This window comes from Gobius niger (genome assembly GCF_951799975.1).
Source record: "Gobius niger genome assembly, chromosome: 8".
In the NCBI taxonomy this organism is placed as follows: Eukaryota; Metazoa; Chordata; class Actinopteri; order Gobiiformes; family Gobiidae; genus Gobius; species Gobius niger.
The window spans coordinates 36,413,825-36,441,543 of NC_136859.1; the positions used below are offsets into that span (position 1 = coordinate 36,413,825).

The 27,719-nt window shown below is 44.2% G+C and overlaps 3 protein-coding genes across 4 annotated transcripts in view; 2 read left to right on the forward strand and 1 right to left on the reverse strand.

The window, feature by feature from the left end:
* The window catches only part of rab5ab (RAB5A, member RAS oncogene family, b), a 419,058-nt gene that overhangs the window by 286,275 nt on the left and 105,064 nt on the right, over positions 1–27,719 (forward strand). The window lies entirely within an intron of this gene.
* Positions 1–27,719, reverse strand: part of znf385d (zinc finger protein 385D) — a 465,630-nt gene that overhangs the window by 267,072 nt on the left and 170,839 nt on the right. The gene's annotated exons all lie outside the window — the stretch shown is intronic.
* Positions 1–27,719, forward strand: part of ube2e2 (ubiquitin-conjugating enzyme E2E 2) — a 67,379-nt gene that overhangs the window by 31,100 nt on the left and 8,560 nt on the right. The window contains exons 2-4 of one of the 2 annotated variants that reach the window (XM_079562277.1): positions 21,711–21,798; positions 24,429–24,612; positions 27,161–27,211. In XM_079562277.1, coding sequence (XP_079418403.1) covers positions 24,437–24,612; positions 27,161–27,211 — 227 coding nt within the window. In that variant the 5' untranslated portion in view covers positions 21,711–21,798; positions 24,429–24,436. Of the gene's footprint in view, positions 1–21,621; positions 21,799–24,428; positions 24,613–27,160; positions 27,212–27,719 lie in introns of those variants that run through there. The other variant, XM_079562276.1, reaches the window with a different exon arrangement.

A 27,719-nucleotide genomic window follows, 5' to 3' on the forward strand; every position in this document is an offset into this window, starting at 1 on the left:
GCAGTAGTCAGTATAAAATGGCGAACTTGCAACTAGTCCCTTTAAAGGAACAGTTCACCGTTCTTCCATACTGAGATATGTTCTTACCTGAGCTTAGACGTCTGTTCTTTGTGCACATGGAGGAACGTGGTCGTCTCCAACTTCACCCCGTTTGGAGCTATAGGAATACATTGGGAGAGGCCAAATGCTAACAACATATTTGGTCTTTATGCGCGACTGAGCACACGCACAAAGACCAGACAAGTACACATCAACTCGTCTAAGCTCAGGTAAGAACATATCTCAGTTTGTAAAAACGCTAATGCTAATTAATGCTAATTTTGAGCAACTGTTTTCTGGTACTGTTACTCTTTCATTTGGGGTATTTAGAATACAGTTACTTTCCTAAAATCAAATCATGCATCACGAAACTCAAGCATTACATTTCTGCTTTATGTTGCACAATCTTAATAAAAAGGAAAGGTTTAGCTCTGTAGTGCTTTACTTCATAATCTGTGACCTGTGCAAATAAAGATTTAAGCTGCAAAAGGAAATATAGAAATAAGCCAAATGTTCTGGAAATAAGTACATTTGATTTACTACTACTTTGAACTACTAACAGAAGCTCTTATCATGTACATTAATGACATCTGTCAAGTCCTTATATTTATATATATTAAGAACATGCAGTGTTTTCTGTTTGCTGATGACACCAGCCTCTATTGTTCTGGACAAAACGTTGAACAGTTAATGCATACAGTTGAAAAAGATGGTTTGACTATAATAAATTATCAATGAATGTGAATAAAACAAAATATATTATATTTGGTAATAAGAGAATTGATAATCCAGCATTAAAAATCAACCAAATGGAAATTGAGAGGGTGTGTCATACAACATTTTTGGGAGTACATGTTGATGAAAGACTAAATCGGAAAGTGCATATAAATTATGTGAAATCAAAAGTGTCAAAAATAATAGGCATACTGTGTAAAATCAAAGCAGTTGTGAATCAAAAATCACATTCTTCCATACCTAAATGATAGTGTGGTTCTCTGGGGAATAATTATAAGAGTACAATCCAAACCATTTTGATCCTACAAAAAAAAATCCAAAATACTAAAATTAAACGACTTAGTTGACCTTAGCACAGCTGGTGTTATATACGGTTCATAACCAGCTTCCTGAATGTATTCAGGAAAGGTTCAAACCCAGAGAGACTGGCTATAATCTCAGAGGAACTCATGTTTATCAGAAAACACCAAAGCCAGATGTGCCTCAGTCAGAGGAATAAATCTATGGAATATTCTGAATGACACCTTAAAAAACTCAACGTCCTTAAACGCTTTCAAAAAAATGTTCAAATCTAATGTAATTAGCAGTTATACAGCACTAGGACTAAATCACATATAAACTCTCCTGTGTACACCATATTTTGTCCTTTCATTACAACTGACTGCTTCGAGCCAAACTTATTGATTAATGTGTGACTTGTGTGAATTAATTTTGTGACTAATTGATACAGAAACAAAATAATTGTGTCCCCGTCTTGCAGATGGTAAAACTTCTGTATACTCTAAGTTGCAATTAAGTTGGAATAGGGTTTGGCTTTAGAAAAGTGTTTCACTTCAGCCAAAACTCTTTTCAGTCATTGTTTCAGTGTTTTCACGTTTTGTAGTTAATCGTGTCTGTGTGAAGATACTGACTGAAAACAAAATAAACTAAACTAAGTGATTTCCGGAATTCTGTCCATGAAGTCCATACAGTATTTACACTTAGATGTTTCAATTTTTTTCTGCATGAAGGGTAGGACATCTTTTCAAACTGACCAACAGAGGCTCTGAAACATGTGTCTAAGTGTGTCTTCTGTTGTTTGCCACATAACTAGATTTGGTGCTAGAAAGGGCATGTCCTTCGGTTGTCCTGGTTGGATGTCCCAGGTTAACTTTTTGTTGGGTCATTCTCTTATTCATGGATACGTTCCGTAAATAATAACGGCATCTATCTATCTGACCATTGAGTGCCTTGGGTTGTTTGTATTTTTACAGTCTCATCATTTATTAATTCCATAACACAGCAGAGATAAAAGCTCCGAGCCGATACGGTCTGGCCCTGTTAAGAGGCGTCCATTAGGCAGTAATAGGACCCAGACCCGGTGCTCTTGTCCTGGGCACGCCGTGGTTTGGGAGTCAGATCACTGCTGCATTAACGCGCGTCCCTGAGGAGGATGCGCACCCGTCCTCGGACAAAGCACTTAAGGTAAACAGTCTGGAGGGGGAAGGCGGGAGGGGCGGCCATTTTAATCAGGCAAACAAAAGGAGGAAGAGGAACGACTGCAGGGAATTCTGATGGTTTGCTTTAGGTATTCAGGTCAGCCGCAGTGATGTGGGACCGAGCTCTTTTACTGGGAACGTGCCAACGATACTAAAGAATCAATACTTACAAAACCAGGATCCAATGAGAAGAATCCATACATATTATTAGAGTATCAACATTTGGAAAAATCTACCCAATGACGTAGTTCCAGAACTCATTTTTAAAGAGCCGGATCTTTTTCTTCTTTTTCCTTCAGAAAAAACAGTCAGTGTCTGGTGTGACCAGAGGTTACATTAGCCGAAAATTCATTGTCATTTACGGAATATTTTTAGTTAATTTTTAGTAAAATTTTGAATGCAGTCTGACATTTTGACATTTAGAAAACCCTAACCTTAACAAAGTCACATGATGTGAACGGCTGAATATTTCCCCGTTCGCCCTGTGTTTCTTAAACACTAAGTTAAAACCAAGGAAATGCTAATAATAAGCTCCAATATGCATTAGTATTAGTAGCATCATCGCTTGCGACAGCATTTGCCTCACACAGTGCAGCACATCTCCTTCAGAGTCACTGACACAGATTCAGACAGATTGGGAACAGTATTTGAGATAAATGGTTTGATTGTATTTGAGTTAAGCAGGATCAAAAACAAAACAGTGTAACAACAAAGTAAGCAAGACAAGAGAAAGGCTTTAGCAGTAAAATCTACGAGTAGCAGTAATATAAGTGCTCTCTTTAGTTTTAGAAGTAGAGTAGTTTTTAGGGTAAAATCCAGTCACACTGTTACATGGCATGACTGGTATGAGTTCTCAGACAATACTTGACTTTATTAAAATCACTAATGTAACACTGAGCCAGTCTTTTGAACAGCTCTTGTATGTGCTGTGATCAGCCCTGATCAGTCTGAGGCTGTTCACACCTTCCTTTACCTACAGCCTACATAATACGAATATTAGCTTCTCAAATGTTCAGTATCTCTCCATGCAGAAACAAAGGCATCATCTCACACCTCCAGACTTAAGGTAAACTGGACTCGAATTGCAACAACAGTTCTAGAAAATTGGCCAGTTGTGGCGTGCTTTTCCTGCGTTGCATCTTGCCAAATCCCTCCAAAACACACCTCAGATTGACCCACATTTGCCTGTCCAGCTCTGATAAAACGCAGACCTCTCCAAGAGCCGGATCTAATTAACGCTGCAGATTCGTCGCTTGCTTTTGCACAATGTGGATGGAGAGACGTAGCTTGGGGCGACAGTGCCGAGGATTTCTCTCCACTGTGTTCCTCCGACTGTATCGGTAACATAAAGACGAGCAGCACCATCCGCCCCTCAAACTGTGCGTTCTAAGGTTGTTTCTGCAGAAGAAGAAGAAGATCTTTATTTATATAGCGCCTTTCACAGACATAGTCACAAAGCGCTTTACATGACACAATTATATATTCACTCCATACTCGCTGGTGGTGTAAACTACGTTTGTAGCTTCAGTTTCCCCTGGGGGAGACTGTCAGAAGCGCTGTCGCGACTACACACGTCTGCGCCAACGGACCCTCTGACCACCACCATACATTCACTCACACATCGTTCATCCTGGTCTATTGTACATGTTTTTAGTGGTAGGGGAAACCGGAGTACCCGGAGGAAACCTACGCAGACACAGGGAGAACATGCAAACTCCACACAGAAAGGCCCCGTCCAGAACGATCTCATTGTTAACTTCAGACAGTCGCGGTGCTGTAAACTTAAGCCAAGAAAAACAAAGCTGCGAGCGACTGCACTCTAGTCATTGCAACTTTTGAAACGGCTTCATTGTCCTCAATGTTTGTGTTGCAAAGACCTCAGCTCCTGAGCGGATTCTTCAGTTCAATAGTGGTTTTGCTGCCATGATACGGCCATGTTCTTTATTTATTTATATGTACTTTATTGTATGTCTATGGAGATCACGGATTCATAGAATCTGTAAGGAATCTCAGAATTCATGGGATTGATTCAATCCATCTGCAAAAAGCCAATAAAAAGTGTGCAGATACATCTGAATAGACTGGTTTGTGTCACTGAACAGCAAAATAATCGCTCTTTTAGTTTTTTCCCTACTCGCCCTAAAAGCCTTGGGGGCCATCTTAGATTTCCTACATTACCAAGTGCTAAGATTTCAAATATGACCGAAGAAATGGCTGACAATGAAAACCAAGAGAAAGACCCAAAAATGATTGACACAGCCCTATCAGAACATGAGTTACAGAGCCTTATAGGACCAGGGGTAACCAAAGTTGTGTGATTACGATTTCTAAGCAACTGAATCGTATTCTTCAACCAAAGAATGACCAAATTAGTTGGCCCAATTTAGGCCAATTGGTTTCCATTGATGATTTTTGGCGGCCATCTTGAATTTTCATCAAAACTCCCAAGAGTAAATTTCAGTTAGACGGGTGAAAGTGACCATGATCCATTACTAACTACTTACTTACTAACTAAAAACATAGCCATACTCAACTGAAAGGGTTTGTTTATGGCACATTTCTATTCAATTATGCCTTTACAAGATCTGAATCTTGTAAAGGTTATATACAAATGTTTAACAGTGTGTAGAAACACACACTAAAAACATCATCTCTATTTGGAGCTGTTTTGTCTTTTTGCCATAGTAATTACATTACTCTTATATATATAAGAGTATATATATATATATATATATATATATATATATGAGCGAGACATCGACTCACTGATCCATACCACCCGGATATACAGTGCAGACATTGGGATGTCATTCGGACTAGAGAAGTGTGGTCGGATGGTGACTAAGAGAGGGAAGGTAGTCCACACAGAAGGGGTCTCACTCCCAGAAGGAACAATAGCAGACATTGAGGACAGTTACAAGTACCTCGGAATCCCACAAGCAAATGGCAATCTCGAAGAGGTGACAAGGAAAGCGGCTACGGCCAAATACCTCCAACGAGTAAGGCAGGTCCTAAGAAGCAGCTCAATGGCAAGAACAAGTCCCTACGCCCTGCCAGTAATCAGATACCCTGCAGGAATAATAAGCTGGCCAAAGGATGAGATACAGACCACAGATGTTAAGACGCGAAAGCTCCTAACCATGCACGGAGGGTTCCACCCCAAATCCAGCACCCTGAGACTGTACGCTAGCCGTAAGGAAGGAGGCCGAGGACTAGTGAGTGTGGGAGCCACTATCCAGGATGAAACATCCAAGATCCATAAGTACATCAAGGACAAGGCTCCGACAGATGACGTACTCAGTGAATGTCTCAGACAATGGGGAACAGAAGATGAGGTGCTGGAGGTCCCGTCATGGGAGGACAAGCCCCTACACGGCATGTACCACCGAAACATAACTGAAGTGGCGGATATACAGAAATCCTACCAATGGCTAGACAGAGCCGGACTAAAGGACAGCACAGAGGCTCATCATGGCTGCACAGGAGCAGGCCTTGAGCACCAGAGCAATAGAGGCCCAGATCTACCACACCAGACAAGACCCCAGGTGTAGACTGTGCAAAGAGGCCAATGAGACAATCCAGCTTTACAGAACTGCAGGGTGTAAGATGCTGCAGGGAAAGCTTACATGGAGCGCCATAACCAAGTGGCTGGTATAGTGTACAGGAACATCTGTGCAGAGTATGGGCTGGAAACCCCAAGGTCAAAGTGGGAAACACCTCCAAAGGTGATCGAGAATGACCGAGCCAAGATCCTGTGGGACTTCCAGATACAGACGGACAGAATGGTAATGAACCAACCGGACATTGTGGTGGTGACAAAGAGCAGAGGAGCCGTTGTGATCGACATAGCAATACCAAGAGACTTCAACATCAGGAAAAAGGAACACGAGTAACTAGAGAAATACCAGGGGCTCAGAGAAGAGTTGGAGAAAACCTGGAGGGTGAAGGCATCAGTGGTGCCCGTGGTCGTTGGGGCACTCGGGGCAGTGACCCCCAAACTGGAGGAGTGGCTCCAGCAGATCCCAGGAAATACATCAGACATCTCGGTCCAGAAAAGTGCAGTTCTAGGAACAGCAAAGATACTGCGCAGAACCCTCAAGCTCCCAGGCCTCTGGTAGAGGACCCGAGCAGGAGGAAAAAGAGACCGCCCGCGGAGGGTGAGGAAGAGTTGTTTTTTTATATATATATATATATATATATATATTATAATATAGTAAAATACTGCTGAGTTGTGTGTGTCTTGTTTAAAGCGTATGGAGGCTGTAGCTGAGTGGAAGGCTGAACATTTTCTGAAAAATCATTCAAAAACAAAATCATGTGTGGACAGTTAGCAAGTCTTTTCAGAGTCTCTTAGCCTGATCAATGTATTTGTTCTTTGGCCGTTAGCATTAGCCATCAATCATTGCAAATTATGGATGATCCAGATGTTAGCAGCTGTTCTTGAATGTTAATGAATGTACAGACCTTCTAACATTTTAATGTAGATACAAATTAGCGTATCTAATTTGTATCTAGCTGCGCGTTCCTACGCTGTAAAAAAGCATACAAAACTTTACCAACAAAAAATCATCGAAACAGCGAGGGACCAGTGAGGGATCACTGTACACCGCTTGGAATTTCTCACATTTCTGCCTAAATTGCTCAGAAAATGTGGTCTGATCTTTATTCAAAAAATTATAATATAATTCATATATACAGGTGTTAGAACTGTTTTTTATTGTCTGAAGAAGGGCCAAAACGTCACAAACCTGGTGAGCAATAAGCTTTGGAGCGACTAAGTTGTGCGGATCTTTTATTTGTTTTTCTGATCTTTATTCAAATCATAAGAATGAGTAAAGAGTGTCTACATAAACTAATGCCATCCAAACATTTACATTTTATCATATTTTTATTGGCTGTAGCCTGTAAACATTCACAGGCTGAAACTTGGTTATGGGTGGACGAAGACGGTGACTGCCCGTGCTGTGGAGTCTTCTGGTGGTGGTATGGAGGGTCCGGGGTTTGGTGAGATATGATGGGACCCTAGCAGTGCTGTTCTGGATGTACTGTAGTCTATGGAAACGCTTGCCAGGGGTCCCGATAAGGAGTGCGTTAGAGTAGTCTAACCTGGAGGAGATAAAGGTGTGGACCAGCTTTTCAGCATCTGCAATGGAAAGGAATGGACAGAGTTTGGAGATGTTGCGTGAATGGAAAAAAGGAAGTCTTATACAGAACTGTTGGACCTGGGGATCAAATTTCACCCCCAAACCTGTGACATGTTTAAAACACTTTGTGATATTAATAAAACAACCCATGCCACATACATTTACAGCTGTAGCATGCAAGTAAAGAAGCTGGAGCATACAATGACTATGAGGCTGACATAAGTTACTGGATTTTGTGAAAGAAAAGAACTTATCGACGCGGACTAGTCACACGTCTCAAAGCTGATGTTTTGCCCAGGTTGTTGAACGTCTCGATCGAACACGGCTTTCCTGACAGTTACTCTGAGCGTGTGTTTAGTCCGAGCAGAGCAGAAGGGTTTTCTGCTCCAGCTGTGGTCTGTAATGATGTAAGTGGACTCTGAGGGCCCAGCAGGAGCAGAGACCTCAGATGTGCTCTTGTTTTGCCTCTGAATACTGGGAACGTGTACGATCCAAACTGGAATCCAGCCGGGACAAAAACTTCACACAACTCTGTATACTCCTGAGCCGCGGTTCAAGGTTTGAAAAGTGCATTCTTAAACTGGATTGAACACATAAATCTCTGGATGAAAGCTAACGTTGCCTTTGTATCTAACAAACTGAGTTTATTCGGAGAAACAGCTGCTTTGGAATTCCTTCAGAAGTTCCTCGCATAATCCAAATGTACTTCAAGGCAGTAACACTGGAGATAAGGCAGAAATCTGAACCATAGCTCAGACAGCGCAGGGCTGTAGTGGTTTTAATGAGAGGCCTGCGTTGCCAGATCTGTGCTCATTTCTCTGTCCAGCCTGGATGAAGTCATAAGAAGTGACTTTATGACGGTGCTGAGCGTCCAAGGCCAATAACGGCTAAGTAAAAACAGGACGGGGCTCCAGCCCATTCTGGAACAGAGGAGAAAGACTAATGTAATGAGGTGAGGGATAAAGGGGGTTCTCAGACTGTGGCGGAGGTGCTGCTGCAGCGGCTGGGGTGTCCTTGGGCGTATCGGTTGCACAGCGCACACCTCCGACCAACCACCGTAAAAAACTACAAGCAAAAATATATATATAGCAATATAGTTCACCAGTAAAATGAAATACTCATAGACATTTTATTCGTCGATTCATTTGTCAATGAATTAAAATGATCGTTCTCTCGTCCTAGATTGTGGAGCAGGGGGTGGGGAGCACAGGGAGGGGAGGGAGTTCAGCATGGTGGTTAAAACTGGTCTTCAGTCGACTGGATCTGGCCCGTGGAAGGCATTAACCTGAAGAGACTGTGTGATGGTGCGTAAGGTCCCCTTTGCGGGTGATGAGACGGGTGGAGTACACGTCCTTAATAGAGGGGAGAGGGGCTCCACAGATCGTCCCCGCTGCTCTCACAGTGCGCTGGAGGCTCCTTCGGCAGGAGGCAGGGCTGGCATCGTGCCACACAGTGATGGAGCTGGTCAGGATGCTCTCTGTCGTCCCTCTGTAGAAGAACCACACAGTGATGGAGCTGGTCAGAATGCTCTCTATAGTCCCTCTGTAGAAGAACCACACAGTGATGGAGCTGGTCAGGATGCTCTCTATAGTCCCTCTGTAGAAGAACCACACTGTGATGGAGCTGGTCAGGATGCTCTCATAGTCCCTCTGTAGAAGTTGCACATAACGGAGGCTGGGTCTCTGGCTCTTCTCAACTTGTGGAGAAAGTTGGGTCTCGTCTCTGTTGCTGATGAAGCCCACCACTGTTGTGTCGTCTGCAAACTTGATGAAGAGGTTTGAGTCGTACGTTGGAGTGCAGTCATGGGTCAGCAGAGTGAACAGGAGGGGGCTCAGCACACAGCCTTGGGGAGCCCCCGTGTTCAGTGTGATGGTTCTGGAGGACCTGGTGTCTCACCGTCAGAAAGACCAGCAGCCAGTTGCACAGTGATGTGTTGACCCCCAGGTGGGGCAGTTTGTGTATCAGCTGCTGTGGGATTATAGTGTTGAATGCTGAGCTAAAGTCTAAAAACAGCATTCTAACGTAGGAGTCCTTGGTTTGGAGGTGAGTGAGGGCTGTATGAAGCGCAGTGGAGATGGCATCTTCAGTTGAGCGATTGGACCGATAAGCAAACTGGTCTGGGTCCAGGGTGGGAGGGAGAACAGACTTGATCTGGTCCATGACGAGTCGCTCGAACAGGCCACCGTTTTTCCATACGGCGATATGTTCTCACCTGAGTTTAGATGAGTTAAAACGTACCTGTCTGGTCTTTGTACGTGCACTCAGTCATGCAAAAGGACCAAAGATGTTGTTTGTATTTGGCCTCTCCCAGCATATTCCTATAGCTCCAAACAGGGTTGAAGTAGGAAGCGACCCCGCTCTTCCACGGGCACAAAGACCAGACCGGTGCGTATTGATCCTGCTCAGAGACAGTCCCGTCGCCAGACATCAGTCTTAAGGGGGGCATATGAAATCTACAAGGGGGCACAATTACTAGGGGGGTATGTTCCACCATTTTTGGACCATGTTTTGAATAAACAGGAGCGTGTGCTGTGTGGGCGCATCCACTTTTCAGTCTTTTTTAAGCCTTAATTAAGCAGTAAAACCCACACTTAGAACAAATACGCGGGGTCTTTTCCGCGAACTTCAGCGCTTTGTAGTTAAACACAGACAGCCTGTCACCAGCCCGCACCTGTCACTGCCTTTGCCCAAAGACTCTCTCACGAGCCGCTGCAGAGGGAAAAATTCGGAGTCCTCCGAGTCCATGGTGGATTCAGAGTGGGAGATGAACAGGGAAAGTGTCTATGATGGAGATGCTGAGGTAACCGTGACAGTCTCCCCCAGGGGAAACTGAAGCTACAAACGTAGTTTACACCACCGAGTATGGAGTGAATGTACAATTGTCTCATGTAAAGCGCTTCTGTGAATGGCGCTGTATAAATAAAGATCTTCTTCTTCTATCGTTATTAGCTATTCTTCACTCGAGCCGACGACATGGGAGCCTACGCAATTGCGCACAAGCGCAGCTTAGAGGGAATTGTTTCTGTAGAGAAAGAGAGAGAGGGATGACATGCCTGTCCCCTCTGTTGGTTTCAGGGGAGGATATACTGTACCTCCTTGTTGTGGAGTTTGGGCTGGTCTCTAATCGGGCAGAAAGCGCAAAAACAACACAAATGAGTGATATGTATCTTTGCCCAATTTGTGGTGGTTATACAATAATTCTGCAGTCCCTCTAGAGGTTATACGGCATATACCTGCGTATCAAGACGACACCACTGTCGGACGGGCACGGCCCCTTATGGCCCACCCATAGCGACGGGTATGCTCATCTCACACTCTCTGGAGAAGCTCCAGCACCTGGTCTTCTGGAGGGGGTGTTGACTTTTGTGCCAGGGTTCTGTTGAGCGCCTTGTAGCGAGCAAAGAATGAATTCAGAGCATGTCACTGTCGCAGGTTTGTTGAGGTTTATAGTCCGTGATGGTCTTTATCCCCTCCCACAGACGCCCAGTGTCTCTGCTGTCTCTGAAGTGATCCATCATCTTTTTGGAGTACTGCTTCTTGGCTTTTTTGATGCCGCGGGACAGGTTGGCCCTCGCTGTCCGCAGTTTCTCTAAGGAGTCTTACCCCCACACATGCAGCGTTTTCAGACCACGAAGACATCACGGCACCAGGCGTCACTGGTGTAGACACAGAGTCCACCTCCCTCAGAGATCCCTCTGTCCGCTCTGCAGCATTATACTGTAGCCCCACTTGAGTCTCAGTGAAGATAAAAACACAACTGTCTTTCACCATCATCCGAGCTTTCAGTCTTGCCCAAGTACCTCCTCATTTGGCCCTTTTTTGTTTCCTGTGGCGCCTCTTGTGAAGCCTCTGTGCAGCAGGGGGGGGCCCCCACAAGATGCTAAACAAATAAAGCTCTTCTTCTTCTTAAGGTGCGCACAGGTCACTTGTAATGACAAACGCAGACAGGGCTTAAAAATCATTAAAAGTCATTACATGAATTGTGTCAATTCATTAATTGTCATTACAATGGATGCAACTAATTTATAGGAAAAAAATGATGTTTCGTAACAATTTTTACCGTAAAATTTCACTGAAAATAGCAAAATGATGATGATAGCTGCAGTTTTGGCTGAAATTTATCTCATTTTTTTGGCTGAAAAGTTTCCTGTTTGTCTCAATTCTCTTTCCTCTGTTTGATGAAATGTTTGTAAATCTTAAGAAATGAACTATGTGCTGATTTGATTCGAGGGCACACAGCAGCATGGGTCGACCCAGGCAAGTGTAACACCTCATTTGAAAGCTAAGACCCACAAAACTGAAATTGTCCCTCGCATTGTTGCCATGTTGTCACTTTTTTGTTGCGTTTACATCCCAGTTTTCTTCTTGTCTTTTGTTGCCGTTTTGACTCTTTTTTTTCCAAGAAGCTTTTAGATTTGGGCAAAGCAAAACGTGAATCAGAAAATGTGATCGGTTCAGGTGGGGGTTAAGAGGTTAAATAGCCAATGTCACTCAAAGCTCCTCCAAGTGTCAACATGATGCGCCCGTGGTCCTGTTTCCTGACAAGTTGACAACTGTGTGAAGTTGCCCCCCCCACAGTGTCCAAAATGGCGTCCAAAAAGAGTCTCAGTCTGGGTGTTTCTCATTTCGGATCCTCGGGGTCTGAATCCACATCATCACAGCGTCGCCAAGTGCTGTTCCAGTTCAGCTCCAGAGCCTCGGCCCCTCCACAGCGCCTCGTCTCCGTTTGGCTCATTTACCCAGGATGCACCTGCTGGAGAGCTGAGTATTACCCATAATGTACTGCAAACATGTTTCTTTTTCTTCTCTATTATTCAGCAATGAAACCACCTAAAAAATATTAATATATTTGTACTCAACAAAATAATGAACCTCTTAACCCCCACTTGAACCGAGCACATTTTCTCTAGTTTGGCTTTACCCAGATCTAAAAACGTCTTCAAAACAGTGACAAAAACAAAATGAAAAAGTGACAAAAACACAAATAGAAATAGATGGAAAAAGCGACAAAACCTTGACAGACACACTATTAATAAACTGACAAAAACACAACAAAAAGTGACAAAAGAGCGACACCACAAATAAACACCACAAAAACACGGCCACAACGGGACAAAAAAGTTAGGATCAGTTCTGTAGGGCTTAGCTTTCAAATGAGGCGTAACACTGGCCTGCAAGCTCCAGTCGAGAGGCTTTTAGAATTGGGTAAAGCCGAACTGGAGAAAACACACTTATACCTATCAGTGCAGTTAGATCTGTCCCTTTGAGACAAAAGAGCAAAGTGGCACAGACTGGTCGCCTCGCTTCTGTCAGTCAACCCCAGGGCAGCTGTGGCTCCACCAGTAGCTTACCACCACTGAGTATGGAGTGAATGCCTGATGACTACAGTGTGGCACTTTGAGAAACTTGATAACACAGGCTTGCAAAAAATCTAAAAATCTTATAGACAAAAAATAAATCGTGCAACGTCCACCAGGCATGAGGCTAAAACAGCACTGTTCAGAGGCCTTGGTTTGCACGGGACTCTGCTGACCCCTGGAGGCCTCGGAGGGACCTGCCGGGCATTAAAAATACATGTCGGTGGTGTGGGCCTGGTTCACTGCTGGTAAATGACACCGCCGTCTTGTAAGTGTAGTCCGCAGAGCTTGTTCCAGTGGCACAGAGGAAATGAGGACACGCTGTGTGGAGAGCAGAACATCAGCCCGTCCCGAAGGCAAGCCCGGTCCCTTTTAGATGATGATGGATTCACGCTTTTCATAAGTGAACATTTAGATTTACAAATTAAACTGTGATAGAGTTTGCACATTTGACGGCACTGACTGGGAAGAACATGAAGCTCCTACAGGACGCGGCCATGGATGTAACGAGCCGGTTTTGGTCAGCCTGGCCCAAATTGGCATAAATGTGACACTTCCACAAATACATATGTTAACCTCTTACCACCCGCCTTCACCGAGAGCATTTTCTCCAGTTCGGCTTTGCCCAAATCTAAAAGCTTCTTGACTGGAGAGCAACACTGTAACGTCTCATTTGAAAGCTCAAATCTAGAAAAGTGACGGTAACTTTTTGTCACGTTGTCGCTGCATTTTTGTCATGTTTTAGTTGCTTTTTCATCACGTTTTTGTCACTTTTTCGTTGTGTTTTCGTCTCTTGTTTTTCGGGGCTTTTTTCATGTTATTGTTGTTTTTTCATCGCTTTTTTCCATCGCTTTTTTGTTGCTTATCCAGCACATTTTTGTTTTTGGATGCTTTTCTTTGAAGCTTTTAGATTTGGGTAAAGCTCGGTTTCGCCTGGGGGTAAGGGTAAGGTAAAGTGAGAGGCCGGACCGGTGACCTTAGAGCCAGTGGCCCTTCTGTGCTCTTCCAGAATGGACATATGGCCAGTCCGCCCCTGAATATTAGTGCGTATTTGACCTTTCAGTGACCCAACGGCTGTATGGGTGGTTACCATAGACATACATTTATGAAAAACCTACCAGAAACCTTAAAAACAATTGATCCTGGAGCGAGGCCATCCGGATGGAAAGTCTTTGGCATCCATCCATCACAGCTGGCGAGGATGTGATGATTTTGATGTTTTGTGGATTCATCATAATTGTAATTCTGTGTAGCTGTGAAGCACTTTAAATACACAACACACACGATAAACTCGGCTTCTTCTTGGATTGAAATGACCTGACTTCGATTACACCTGATTGAATCACACGGCGACCTTCATCTTCCCGGTGCCTCCTGCGCCGCTGATAATTAGCCTCGGATGACGAAACCGACTTTGAACGTGAGAAAGAGTTCTTATCTGTTCACTTTGACACAAACTATTTCTGTTGATCTCAGCGGTGTCTTCATTTCACCAGAATGGACACGTACATGTGGCGGGTCCTCCTCGCTGCAGAGAGAGGAGCGGCATTGTGAGCCTCACATAGAGATTAGCAGTGGTTTGTGAAGCCGCATTTTGTAATAACACCACTTTATGTAATGCCAGTCCTTTGTGTAATAAAAGCGCAGTTTGTAATAAACGCTCAAAGCAATTTGCACTAAATGCACATTCACAGCTCGTAAACGCGTCGGCAGCAGCGAAGAGTCTTTGTGGACTCGAGATCGAGAGATATCGGCTCATTGCTCCGTGCGGAAGTGTTTTCTCACTCAAATCAAAAGTGTTTGAGCAAGAAATACAAACACACATTGAACTGAACCACAGGACAGAGACACCACAGCTCCACCTGAGCACCCACAGGACAGAGACACCTCACCTCCTGAGCACCCACAGGACAGAGACACCACACCTCCACCTGAGCACCAACAGGACAGAGACACCACAGCTCCACCTGAGCACCCACAGGACAGAGACACCACACCTCCACCTGAGCACCCACAGGACAGACACCACACCTCCACCTGAGCACCCACAGGACAGAGACACCTCACCTCCTGAGCACCCACAGGACAGAGACACCACACCTCCACCTGAGCACCCACAGGACAGAGACACCACAGCTCCACCTGAGCACCCACAGGACAGAGACACCACACCTCCACCTGAGCACCCACAGGACAGACACCACACCTCCACCTGAGCACCCACAGGACAGAGACACCACAGCTCCACCTGAGCACCCACAGGACAGAGACACCACACCTCCACCTGAGCACCCACAGGACAGAGACACCACACCTCCACCTGAGCACCCACAGGACAGAGACACCACACCTCCACCTGAGCACCCACAGGACAGAGACACCCCCTCCACCTGAGCACCCACAGGACAGAGACACCCCCTCCACCTGAGCACCCACAGGACAGAGACACCCCCTCCACCTGAGCACCCACAGGACAGAGACACCACACCTCCACCTGAGCACCCACAGGACAGAGACACCACACCTCCACCTGAGCACCCACAGCCTCTCACTGCTCCCGAGCCAGAGGGCCCCTTCAGGGGAGACACTGGGAGAGCCTAAAAATATAAGAAACCCTAAAAACCCTGATAAGAGTGCAAAATCCCGAAGTAAAAGCAATTAATGAAGCTTGAAATAAAAACATATACAATTATAAAATCTGTAATTAGGATTAAATAAATAGATGTCAGTTAAAAGCTAAGCTAAAAAGGTGGGTCTTGAGCTGCTCTTAAAAACATTTTTGTTCTCTACAGCCCTGAGCTCCTCCTCAGGTGGTTCCAGAGGCGAGGGCCGTAATATTGGAAAGACGCCTCACCATGAGTCTTTTTGTTGACTTTAGGAATCACGAGGAGACCCCTGCCGGAGGAGCGAAGGGGCCGTGAAGGTTCGTAAGGTAAAAGCAGTTCTGAAAGATAAGAAGGACCAAGAACATTTAAAAACCATTAAAAGAACTTTAAAATCGATCCTGAAACACATGGGGCCAATGCAGCGATTCTAAAACCGGTGTAATGTGGTCCCGCCTCCTGGTCTTCGTCAGGACACGAGCTGCTGAAGTTTGTAAAAGTTGTAAACCTGAGATCCTCTTTTTGGGAAGAGCAGAAAGCAGGGCATTACACTAGTGGATACGACTGGTGATAAAAGCATGCATGAGCGTCTCCGTGTTGGCCCGAGAGAGAATGGGGCGACTCTGGCTATGTTCTTTAGATGTAAAAACCGATCTTTGTGATATTCATAAAGGAACAGGCCACTGTTTTTCCATACTGAGATATCAATCAATCAATCAATCAAAGTTTATTTATATAGCACTTTACAGCAACACCAGGAGGACCAAAGTGCTTCACAGAAAGATAAAACACATTTAAAAACACTAAATAATTGCAACTTAGACACAATTCAGTGCTCAAGTATTAAAAGCAAGTTTGAAGAGATGTGTCTTTAATCTGGATTTAAAAAGGGACAGGTCCGTGAGAACACGCAGACTGAGGGGCAGGCTGTTCCACAGTTTAGGCGCGGCAACAACAAAGGAACGATCGCCCCACTGTTTGTACCGGGACCTGGGCACGTCCAGAACCATTTGATCGGCAGACCGGAGAGTTCTGCTGGGGCGATGTACGGTCAACAACTCAGACAAATAAGAAGGAGCGAGACCATGGAGGGCTTTAAAAACAAGCATTAACATTTTAAAATCAATCCGAAAACGGACCGGGAGCCAGTGCAGGGAGGAGAGGATATGTTCTTACCTGAGCTTAGACGAGTTGATACGTACCTGTCTGGTCTTTGTGCTCGTGGAAGAGCGTGGTCACTTCCAACTTCACTCCCGTTTGGAGCTATAGGAATATACTGGGAGAGTCCAAATGCTAACAACATCTCTAGTCGTTGTGCGTGACTGAGCGCACGTGCAAAGACCAGACAGGTACGCATCAACTCGTCTAAGCTCAGGTAAGAACATATCTCAGTATGGAAAAACGGTGGTCTGTTCCTTTAATGTGTGGAATAAAAGTCAGCTCAGAGTTAAAAATCACGCCCAGGTTTTTCACCTGTGAGGAAGGATTGAAAGACAGTGACTGTAGTTTGGGTAAAAGTTTCTCTCTCAGGGCCGATGATTTGATATCTAAGATGCAGTTAAAAAGTGCATCTATTGGCCTGGTGTCATCAGGTGTATCATCACTGTGTATCATCAGCATACGTATGAAAGTTGACTCCCTGTCTCCTGATGACATCACCAAGAGGGAGCATATACAGGTTAAAAAGCACTGGGCCTAAAATGGAACCCTGAGGCACACCACATGTGATTTTATGGACCTTAGAGGAGCAGGTATCCACACTCACCATGAACGTCCTGTTTGAATATTGCAAACATTTTTTCATGTAATCCACAAATGGTCGAACCTACTTCAACACCACAGAAATGTGTCTCTTCCCTTAAGTAGAACTAGGATCAATCAAATGACACTCAAGCGCTGCAGGTAGTACTCAGTGACCTTTTCGTAGTAATTGTACTTCTCAGAGTACTTTTACCATATGGTTCTTTTTACTTCTACTTGAGTAATATTATAAACAAGTATCAGTACTCTTACTTGTGTAGTTGTAGTCCCCCAGGGGTCAGTGTTGGGGCTAAAACTGTCCAATGTGTATATTAATGATATTTTCAATGTACTGTATCCCAACTCTAAAACTCATACCCTTTGCAGATGATACAAATATATTCTGCAGTAGTGATGATGATTATAAAAAGCTTATAGATACTCTGAACAACGAACTAAATATAATAACAAAATGGATGGACATAAATGATCTTTAAATATAATTTATGCATATTTAAATATGCTTTAGACCTGTTTCAGGCCTGCTTTAGACCTGTTTCCATCCTGCTGCTTTAGACCTGTTTCCATCCTGCTTTAGACCTGTTTCAGGCCTGCTTTAGACCTGTTTCCATCCTGCTTTAGACCTGTTTCCATCCTGCTTTAGACCTGTTTCCATCCTGCTTTAGACCTGTTTCAGGCCTGCTTTAGACCTGTTTCAGGCCTGCTTTAGACCTTCAACTCAACTTAAATAAACCTCAGCCTGTGTCCATGAGCGGCCCGGACCCCCCACTTTGAGAACCTGAGAGTGACTGACAGCTGTTGTGATCAACAACAGCCCTTTACACTGAGGTCACAAGAAAACTCGGCAAAATGGACTGGTTAAACAGTGTCCTCTGGTGGCTGACAGGTAGAAGCACGGGCACATTGTCACCGTTGATTTTCCTGTTTTTGATGGTTCACTCTTCATTGCAATGAGATATTATACTTTAGCACTGACTTGTTCATAGCAAATGGGTTAGTAGTTAGTTACTTTATCCAATTTACTTGAGTAAACATTCCAATAAAGTATGCTTTAAGAGAAGTTATATCAGAATTTTACTTTACTATTTTATTTTATACTATAAATGCTTTGAATTTGTTCAATATCAGGGGAAACGTCTGTGCGAATGAAGCATCATGGAGCAAAGCAAAGCTACATGTTAGCTCTCCATCAGCTCAGAGGGGTTGCTGTCCCCAAACCAGTCAACGACAACAGATAATCCGAGAGCTAGTTTTGTTGTGAGAGTTGTATATCATTGCAAGAAAGTTTTACAGTGGTTGCAAAAACAGTCGGTGCAGCTGCAATGACGCCAGATGAGTTTGCCACTGTCGATCTGGTCCAACCAGCGATACCAATGACATGTGGAGATTAAAGAAAACCGAGATGAGGTGCTGAGAGGAGAGGCACCTGACTTCCGGTGCAGGCTGGTATCTAGTGGTACTTAGGTGTTCCAGCAGCACAAGAACATAAAGACCATCGACATAAAACTATGAAATTGATGGTGGTTTAGAATAAAAATACAGAATAATAACAGAAAAACAATATATACAGGAAAAACAGCATTGCAATAAAGTCAAAGTTAAATGATAATAAAAAGTCAGTGAAGTACTGGATATATGGTTTATCACAATAAAATGTATAGGCCTATGACATCTTATGAGATGTTGGTTTATGAATATGAGTCAAAACTTACAAGAAAATGTGTGCACTGACACAAAAATATGGGTTAAGGTCAACGTTCAGGCTTCTGAACCCTTTGGAATAACCTGTTTACATGCGTGAGCAGACAGAGTTACTAATCAAGTGGGATATCCCGATTCCACATTATTAAGCAGACATTTTCAAGCAATATGGGAAAGAAAAAGGATCTCTAGGTATGAAAACCTTCGATATTTCAGACTTGCACTCTGCTTGTGTACAAGTCTTTTCATGGTTTAGCTCCAAAGTCCATCTCTGACATGTTACCGCCGTATGAACCATCTCGGGCCCTGAGAACCTCAGGGAGGGGCCTCCTGGTGGTTCCCAGAGTCAATAATAAACACGGTGAGGCTGCGTTTCAGTTTCATGCAGCTAAAATCTGGAACAGTCTTCATGAGGATGTGAGACAAGCCTCAACTCTGACAAATGTTCAAATCCAGGCTGAAAACAGTTCTTTTTACCGATGCATATGACTGAAAGTATTTTATCTACACTCTTGCTTTTTACTGTAATTGATAAATTTTTTGTTGATGTTTTTATTGATTCTACTTGTTTTCTTGTATTTATGCAACTGTGAAGCACTTTGAATTGCCTTGTGTATGAATTGTGCTCTACAAATAAACTTGCCTTGCCTTGCCTCATGAAAGATTAAGCGTAATCATTGTAAAGATTAGAGATTTGTGGATGATTCCGACACACACGGGTTTGTGCAGATAAAGGTCCAATGAGGACGGTTTCTGCCAGACAAACACATCAGATTAAGAGAACAGATGCTACAAAGCAACAAACAGGTATTTGAAGCTGCTGGTGCCTCTGGAGTCTCCCGAACATCAAGGTGTAGGACCCTCCAGAGGCTGCAGTTGTGCATAAACCTTCTATCCGGCCTCCCCTAAACTGTTGAAGCTGATGAACAGAAACGGCTGCAGTGGCTCAGAAATACATGAGACTCATTTTCAAACAGTCTTGTTCACTGATGAGGCCGTGTGACCTTGGATGGTCAAATCAATGGAGTAGTGGATGGTTGGTGAATGGCCACAATGTCCCAACAAGGCTGTGATGTCAGTAAGGAGGGGGCGGAGGCATGTTCTGGTCTGGAATCATGGTGAGAGAGCTGGTCGGCCCCTTGAGGCCCCTTTAGGATCACTGAAGGTGTGAAAATGACCTCTGAAAAATATGTGGAGTTTCTGACTGACCACTTTCTTCTATGGTACAAAAAGAAGAGCCGCACTTTCCCGAACAAAATCATCTTCATGCATGACAACCCAACCTGTTAGACTGTAAAGAATACCACTGGCTGCTATGGGCATAAACGGAGAGAAAGTCATGATGTGGACCCCCTCCTCCCCTGACCTCAACCCTATTGAGAACCAAAACATCTATGAGGGTGGGAGGCAGTTTTCATCCAAACAGCAGCTCTGGGAGTTTATGGATTTGAGAATTTTGAAGCTGCTCAAAGAAGGGCTCTTGCTCTTGACCTGTTAAGATGTTTTTTGATTGAAATAGCTTTTGATTTAAGTAAATATGACCTCCTAATGCTGCAAATTCAAGAAAAGACAATTTTTAGTTAATTACAAGACATATTGTTAACCACGCTGGTTTCTGTTCAGTGGAATTTTAAAGTTTTAGCTTGGTAGGCCCTGGAGAATTGTGCAGTCTCGTGGCCAGAAAACTTCCTGCATTTTAGCCTTTATTAGGAAGAGAAGGAGTATGGTATGATTTCACACACCATATGACCCAAGTACCATGACTGGGTTTATGTGTGAGACTTCAATACCAGTGTCACCACAAAGCAGGGGCGGATCTACAGAGGTGGCACGCGGTAGTTGCCACCCCTAGTAAAGGTCTTGTGGGAGCAACGCCTGTGGCTCCCAAGATCTTGGTCTGCAGTCCAAAAATAAAATACTTCTGAATGTTGGACGAATTTAGATTAAAAAAATAATTTCTCACTAGATAGTTTGTCTGTATTAGCAGCTATTGTCTGGTGCTTTTGCAGTAATTGTTAGTAGCTCCAGTTTAGGTCTATGGGTGAGATAAGATCACTTTGATTTGTTGCAATGCTTTCGCTACAATGCTGTATGTTCATGCAAACAAGGCACTTTACAAAATAAGCATTTCATCTCAGAGTCCGCCATCATTATTACAGTTGTTCAAAGTTGTGAACAGCAAATTACGCATTTGCTTGTGTTTATTATGCGTGTTTTGTTTAATGGCCCAAAAATGTCATGTTTTGTGAGCACCCCCAAGAAACACCTCGGACTCGGTACCCCTTGGCCCCTCCTGAGACAAATGTCTGGAGCTGCCGCCGGATGCACAGGGCAGGCACGGTGCGGCTGAAGCAACAAGGTGAACGTTGTGTCCCACAGTTGTGAGTCTAAACCATAGGTCTAAACAAATATGCAATTTAATAGAGCAAACAGAGCTTAGAATAGGACGATGATAGGGAGGTGCACATTAATGATCTGCTGCTGGACAAATGCTGAGAAGGGAGAACCAGCTTTCTGTCGGCTGCACACATGGCTTAAAAATCGGACTGTCTGGACGAGACACAATTACTCAAACTCATTATAACTTTACTTTGTTATTTATTAACTTATATGTTGACAGACACATTTCCATGCCTGACTGTTCACTCCACTTAAATATACAGTAAATGAGGGTTAGACAGACATAGTATAATGAAAATACAGAAGTGACGTGGAGGGTTGGGGCACCCAGTACAAGTGGACCCACTTGCCTACCCGTGCTTTTAGGACTGACTTTTCTCACTGTATTCTCCCACGAGGCACACGCACGGCTCGGGAGCGCGCACGGGGGCGGTCCGGGGGCCGTCTGCCTTTAGTGCCTCCGCAGTAATCTCCTTCCACCGCCGCTGGCTCCAGTGACACAGCGCGGTGAGTGTGGAGGAGGCTCTCGGTACCGACGGGATCAACGCACCCCAGCCCCAGCATCGACGGCCAGCCCCAGGTAAGAAACACGGGAAAGTGCACTTTAGCTCCCCGAGAGGCGGGCAGCAGGATGCGGGGAGGGCAGGCTGTCCGTTGAGGTAGAGACGGGGGGAGGATGCCTGTCTTTGTGCGGAGGAGACCCCCGGTCAAACACTCCTCTCCCCGGACAATGTGGACCCTGGCGCGGCTGAGGAGGTCACTGCTCCTGCCCCGCTGTAACTCCTAGTCCTCGCTGACCCCCCCGGCCCGCTGTGCTCTCCCCGCTCCCACCCCGGCTGTGTTATTGGTATTTTCTCCCGCTCGTTTCACCTCGTGCGTCGTCTTTAATGAATCCTTTCTGTTAAATGTCCGGATAATGTGGTCGTTGTAGCGCCGCCGCCGCCGCCGCCGCTGTTGTTGTTGTTAGCTCGTTAGCCGCTAGCTCCCGGTTTGTGATAGTCTTTGTTCGCCTCCCCACGCGACACTTACTACTTTAATCAACTCCCCTTTTATCTTTGTACTTCGACCAACCCGTACAACAGCACAATATTCCCAACAGTCCCTTAATGTTGTTTTTGTTGAAATGTTGTGAGAAGTAGCGACGCGGCTAGCTAGTCGCATCGTTAGCCGCTGTCATTAGCACGAAACGCCCCCTGAAAGCGACACTTCTCGTCTCCAGTGTCACTATCTCCCAAATAATAGCACTTGTGATGTGATGTCTGTGTGTTTTTGCCTTTGTGTTGTTGACAACGTTGTTATGATGATGTGGGTTATGTCATGATAGTCCATTGTGTCCCCCCACCTCCAATTTAGGTAAAGTGTTGTAATGGTGATGGTGCCCATTAAAGTTGGTTTCTCCTGAGCTACAGAGACAGATGATTTTGACAAATATGATTTCACACAGTTAAGTTCAAAAACATGTGTAAGGACTCCCCTGGTACAGACTAAGTATAAAAGTGGTGCTTGACAACTATTTCAGTCTTTTGACAAGGTGACAACTTGGCCCACCACCAGAAAACATGCCTACCCCTGTTGTTTTGTAAATTGTTGGCATGATGGCATCTTTTACGTTCTTGTATATTAGGCCTTGACATTGCTACTTGCAACTTGCAATGATGTGTTAATCAATCAATCAAAAAAAAAAAAATCTATCAAAGCAATAAAACAAAACGGTAAATAAGACAATGTAAAGTTCAGGCAAATGAAGTATCCGGGCAAACATAAAGTCAAATAAGTGTCGGCAGCAGGTGTTACGAGCCGCCTGAGTGTCCCCCATCCTTAGACCCTCCGGCACGTCGGGGGAAAACTAAAACACAGAACCACAGAAGGAAAGATCCACCACTCCCATGGACGGACAGGCTATAGAGACTGCTCAGCAGACAGGCAGAGCATACAGTCTTTGTTGGAGCTTCAGTTCTTCTTGTCCAATCCTTGGACCAACAATCCACCGTCTGAAACTGTGAATAATAATGAACAGACTTGAGATAAAAAATATAGTGTCATAATAAGACAAAGTCTGCAGTAAGAAGAACGAGAGGATAGCGCTCAGTATACAGCAGTGTTCCCCCTGAAGGCCCACGCACACCAGAACGCAGCACGCCATGGCACGTCTTCTGACGCACGTCCATGTGGGATTTCAACACACACTGGAGTAACGGCACTTCAGGCATTTCTAAAACTTTCCGGGGCTTTAGACAACACGTGATTTATACATTTGTCAAAAATATAAGAATGTATGTAAGTAAGTATGTCTGTGTTGCAAGATTGAGCGTAAACATGGCTCTGTTTTTGCAGGTTAATAGTGAGTTGGCGACAGACACGAGTTGAACAGGCTTCCCCTGATGCAGGAGCCGTGACGATGGTTTGGTCCATCCAAACAAAGTTTACCGCGGTCTCCCAGGCTGCGTCTGAAACCATCAAATTGTAGCCTCTAAGCTCTAACACTAGCAACTAACTCCTCAACCTTTCATGGGTCGACTGTTAGATCTGTGCAGTTAGGGAACTAGAGCTTCAGCAGCATTTTGAACAATCCGTCCGTCCTTAAACAGAGGAAAGGGAAGTGACATCACCAACAGCTGATTGACCAACAGCGCACATCCGGTTTGGCGTAAGAGCCCTTATCAATCTGCTCGTTTCGGACACAGCCCCAGTCTGTCACTGACCAGACCCGCCTCTGTGCCTCTGCAGGAGGCTAGAAGCCGGTGTTTTCCTTCGCGGCGCCGTGTCTGGATTCAGCAGAACTGAATCGTGGTGCAGGTTCGCATCTGCTGCCGCGGTGTGCGTTCTCTCATAGAAAATAAAGGAGGTGGCTCTTTTGCCGCACGTCAAAGCATCGGTGTTGGGCTTAAGGCAGCTTTACTTCAGGCTGTGGGTTAGAGCTCTACATAACTGACTTGGATCATAAGCTACTGTATCATATCCATAATAGACAGCATATCACAGGTTATGCTTGTTTGCTCTCAAATGACACGACACGGGATATTCCCTAGTATACGGCATAACAATTACTATTCTGTTTGATTAAGCTGATGAACCAAAGCCATACCTCAAACCAAGCCATGAAATGATGACATCGGCAATGGCTTTCGCCATTGAAGAACTAGGGGAACTCTCTTAAGTGTGTATTTTGTCTATTTTTCTTCAAACGTCCGTTCTCCTTGCTCTCCCCAGGGCCCACGATGTCGAGTGAAGTGCAGCGAGTGGACGACAGCCCCAGCACCAGCGGCGGCAGCTCGGACATCGACCAGAGAGAGACCGTTCCCACAGACCAGGACAGAGAACCCGCTCAGCCCAAGAAGAAAGAGACCAAGATCTCCAGCAAGACGGCCGCCAAGCTGTCCACCAGCGCCAAGAGGTACCGTGACCACCACAGCTGTCCATTTGTACCGGGCCGTGGACCTGCTGCCTCTGAGCAGTTATTCAAAATATGAAGGAGACTAATCCGTGTATCAATACTCAAATTGAAATCAACAACGAAATAGCTTGAAAACGTCTGCTATGACCGCTTTTCGTTTTATGTAATGAAACAAAATCACTCCAAATTGCCTAAATTTAGAGTTTTCAATCTGATGCCCAAATAGAAAAACGATATTTGAAAGTACAGGCTCAGAGCGCGAGTATGTCATCAATTATATTTGATTCATCTGCAAAGAGCATAAGTTCTGACTGCCACACTGACTGCATCGATAAAACTGGCCATTCACATACCTGTGCACCTGTGCGCTGAATGCACATCACCGGGGTTTGGCACAGTCACGTAGCAGAGGTTAAGTTGGAATTGTGGATGTGCTATGAAAATCCTAATAAACCAAGTGCATGTAAGCAGACTAAAGTGAAGTGAAAACATCACCCAGAGCCCTGTTCATTGCAGCGGCTGCAGCTGATATCGGGTCACGTGACCCTGGCGTGCTGTCATAGAGAAGTTACTCGCATTGGAGAATTAAACATGCCGCATATCTGTCCATCCGATATAACAGTGTAAAGAAATTCCTCCTTGAAGAGTGCATGTGAATCGCCAGTCTCATCGACGCCGTCAGTGTTGCAAACGGACAATAATTTGGCCCGTACACAGAACTTCCGTTGTTGGAGACGAATAAATGATAATTGATGACATGCTCGCGCTCTGAGCCTGTACTTTCAAATATTGTTTTTCTATTTAAGTATCAGATTGAACTAAAATAAAGCCATTTAGAGTGATTTTGTTTCTTTACATAAAACGAAACGTGCTCAGAGCAGACGTTTCTCTGTGATTTTGCTTTTGATTTCAATTTTAAAAATGATTGAACGAATGATACACGGATTAAGGCTTTGGCTTTTCCTTTGCAATTTATCCTCCAAAACAATTGTGTATTTTCTGCTTAAATGTTGTAGCAGCAGAAGAAGAAGAAGAAGAATTAGACCACTTTAATTTAACTTTCCTCAATATATTGTGAAAAGTATTCTATCACAATACTGGGCGATGAAATATTTGTAACATTTGAAGCCATAATATATTACAAAATCACTTGAGTCACTTATTTTTTCTAAATCAGTAAAAATGCATGGAATTTCAAAATGTGCAATGTGGTTTTATGTTTTAGTTCAATTTTGTTCCACAATTAGCTGAAAACCACATGATGTACAATTGTATGCCACATGCCCGTCAAATATGACAATAATATAATTGCAATATTGTGTACCAGTATTTCCCATTAGACGTTTTCTCAATGTCGTGCAGCCCTACTTTCCTGTTTCCAGTGTCATTCAACATTAAAGTTTCAAACTCCAAAGCAGGTGCTGTTACTGCCACAGAGTTGGTTTTAGAGCTGACCATTAACACATTGAGGCCGCGCTGTTGGATTTAGCTGTTGAGTGCCAACAATCCAGACCATTTTTCATGATATTTGCAGCACCACAGCATAATCTATGTTATTGCTATGGACACATGCTCATTTGAAAGCTGAGACTCTCCAGCTCTCAAGCTCTCCATAGGTGAAACACTTCACACTTTAATTCTACGTGCCTCGGTTCCTGAGAAATCCTAGTTAAACTGAGGCTAGTTTTGATTAAAATCAGTTTTTTTTTCTAGATTATGAGATAATTAGTGTTTCATGAAACACTCTCCTGATTAACGCCTCTCTCCTCCTCTCTCCTCTCTGGACGGACACTAACTTTATGGGAAATATTTCCGTTTCAAGTCAGTTTTCAGTGACAACATTGTTGACACGTATTGAAACACCGCGTGTTATCAATCTCTTTTTATGGCGTGTGCATTTTAACAGCCTGGTTCTCAGATTTAAGACTTTAACAGGATCTTTCTCAGCCGTCCTTAGATCAATTTTGACCACCCTCAGAGAAACGTTAAAATCTCAATTGTTTAGATCTTTCCATGTGAAGCCGTTCTGCTTTGTCAAACACGCTCCAGAGAGCGAGAGAGAACTGTCGGGTTTACAGCTTCGCTACACAACACCACGCCCCCTCGGACTAAAAAAAAGAAAGAAAAAGAAACGCAATAATATAAATGAAATGTCAAGATGTGACTTTTCACAAGTTTTTGATCGTCATTTATTTAATTTTTGTTCACCACAGAGCTTCCAAAATCACACATGTTGTATTATAGAGTGTCTAGTTTCACAATAAAAAAAACGTAAGAACGACTTTTTCCGTTTTTGGCACTCGGTGTGTTAGAGATTGCACATTAGAGATTAGAGATTAGAGATTGCGATTTTTTTGATATGGGCAATTTATCAAAATCTGTCCCTGCGACCCCCAGCTCCTCTTCTGTCAAAAGAAGCCCTCATCACAAGTAGCTGGTAATGAACAGCAGCAGAACACAAGGTTCCTGCGGTGCGAAAAGGGCCACGGTTGCTAAAATTGTGCCGTCCTCAGGGCTCTGTGGTGATGGACGTCTCTCTCTTTTGCAGGATTCAGAAAGAACTCGCAGAGATAACACTGGACCCTCCTCCAAACTGCAGGTAAGACCTTCTCTTCTGGAGGGCGTTGCAGCAATACGGGTGTGTTACTGCACTGTAGGCCTGCTGAGTGTGTTACTGCACTGTAGGCCTGCTGCAGTACTGGTGTGTTACAGGTTACTGTTTAAATTATAAAATTTCTCTTGATTTCTCTCCCAAAAAAGATTGCTTCCTAATGTTAAAGGAATAGGCCACCGTTTTTACATACTAAAATATGTTCTTACCTCACTTTAGTCGAGTTAATATATCCCCGTCTGGTCTTTGTCCGCGCGCTCTGTCACGCAAACGGAGCACATACGCAGCCTCTCCCAGTTGTCACATAGCTCCGAAAAAGCTCACGATAGAAGCTACCAAGCTCTTCCACGTGTTCCCTATTTAAATAAAGTTACGTGAAGTGTTTTCATGCGAAGTATATTTACACAGAAATGTAACATGTCGATTTTATAAGCAAATAAAAAGGGGGACTATATTGTGAGGCGTAATGATACGAGGAGCAAAGCGTCCGCGTAGT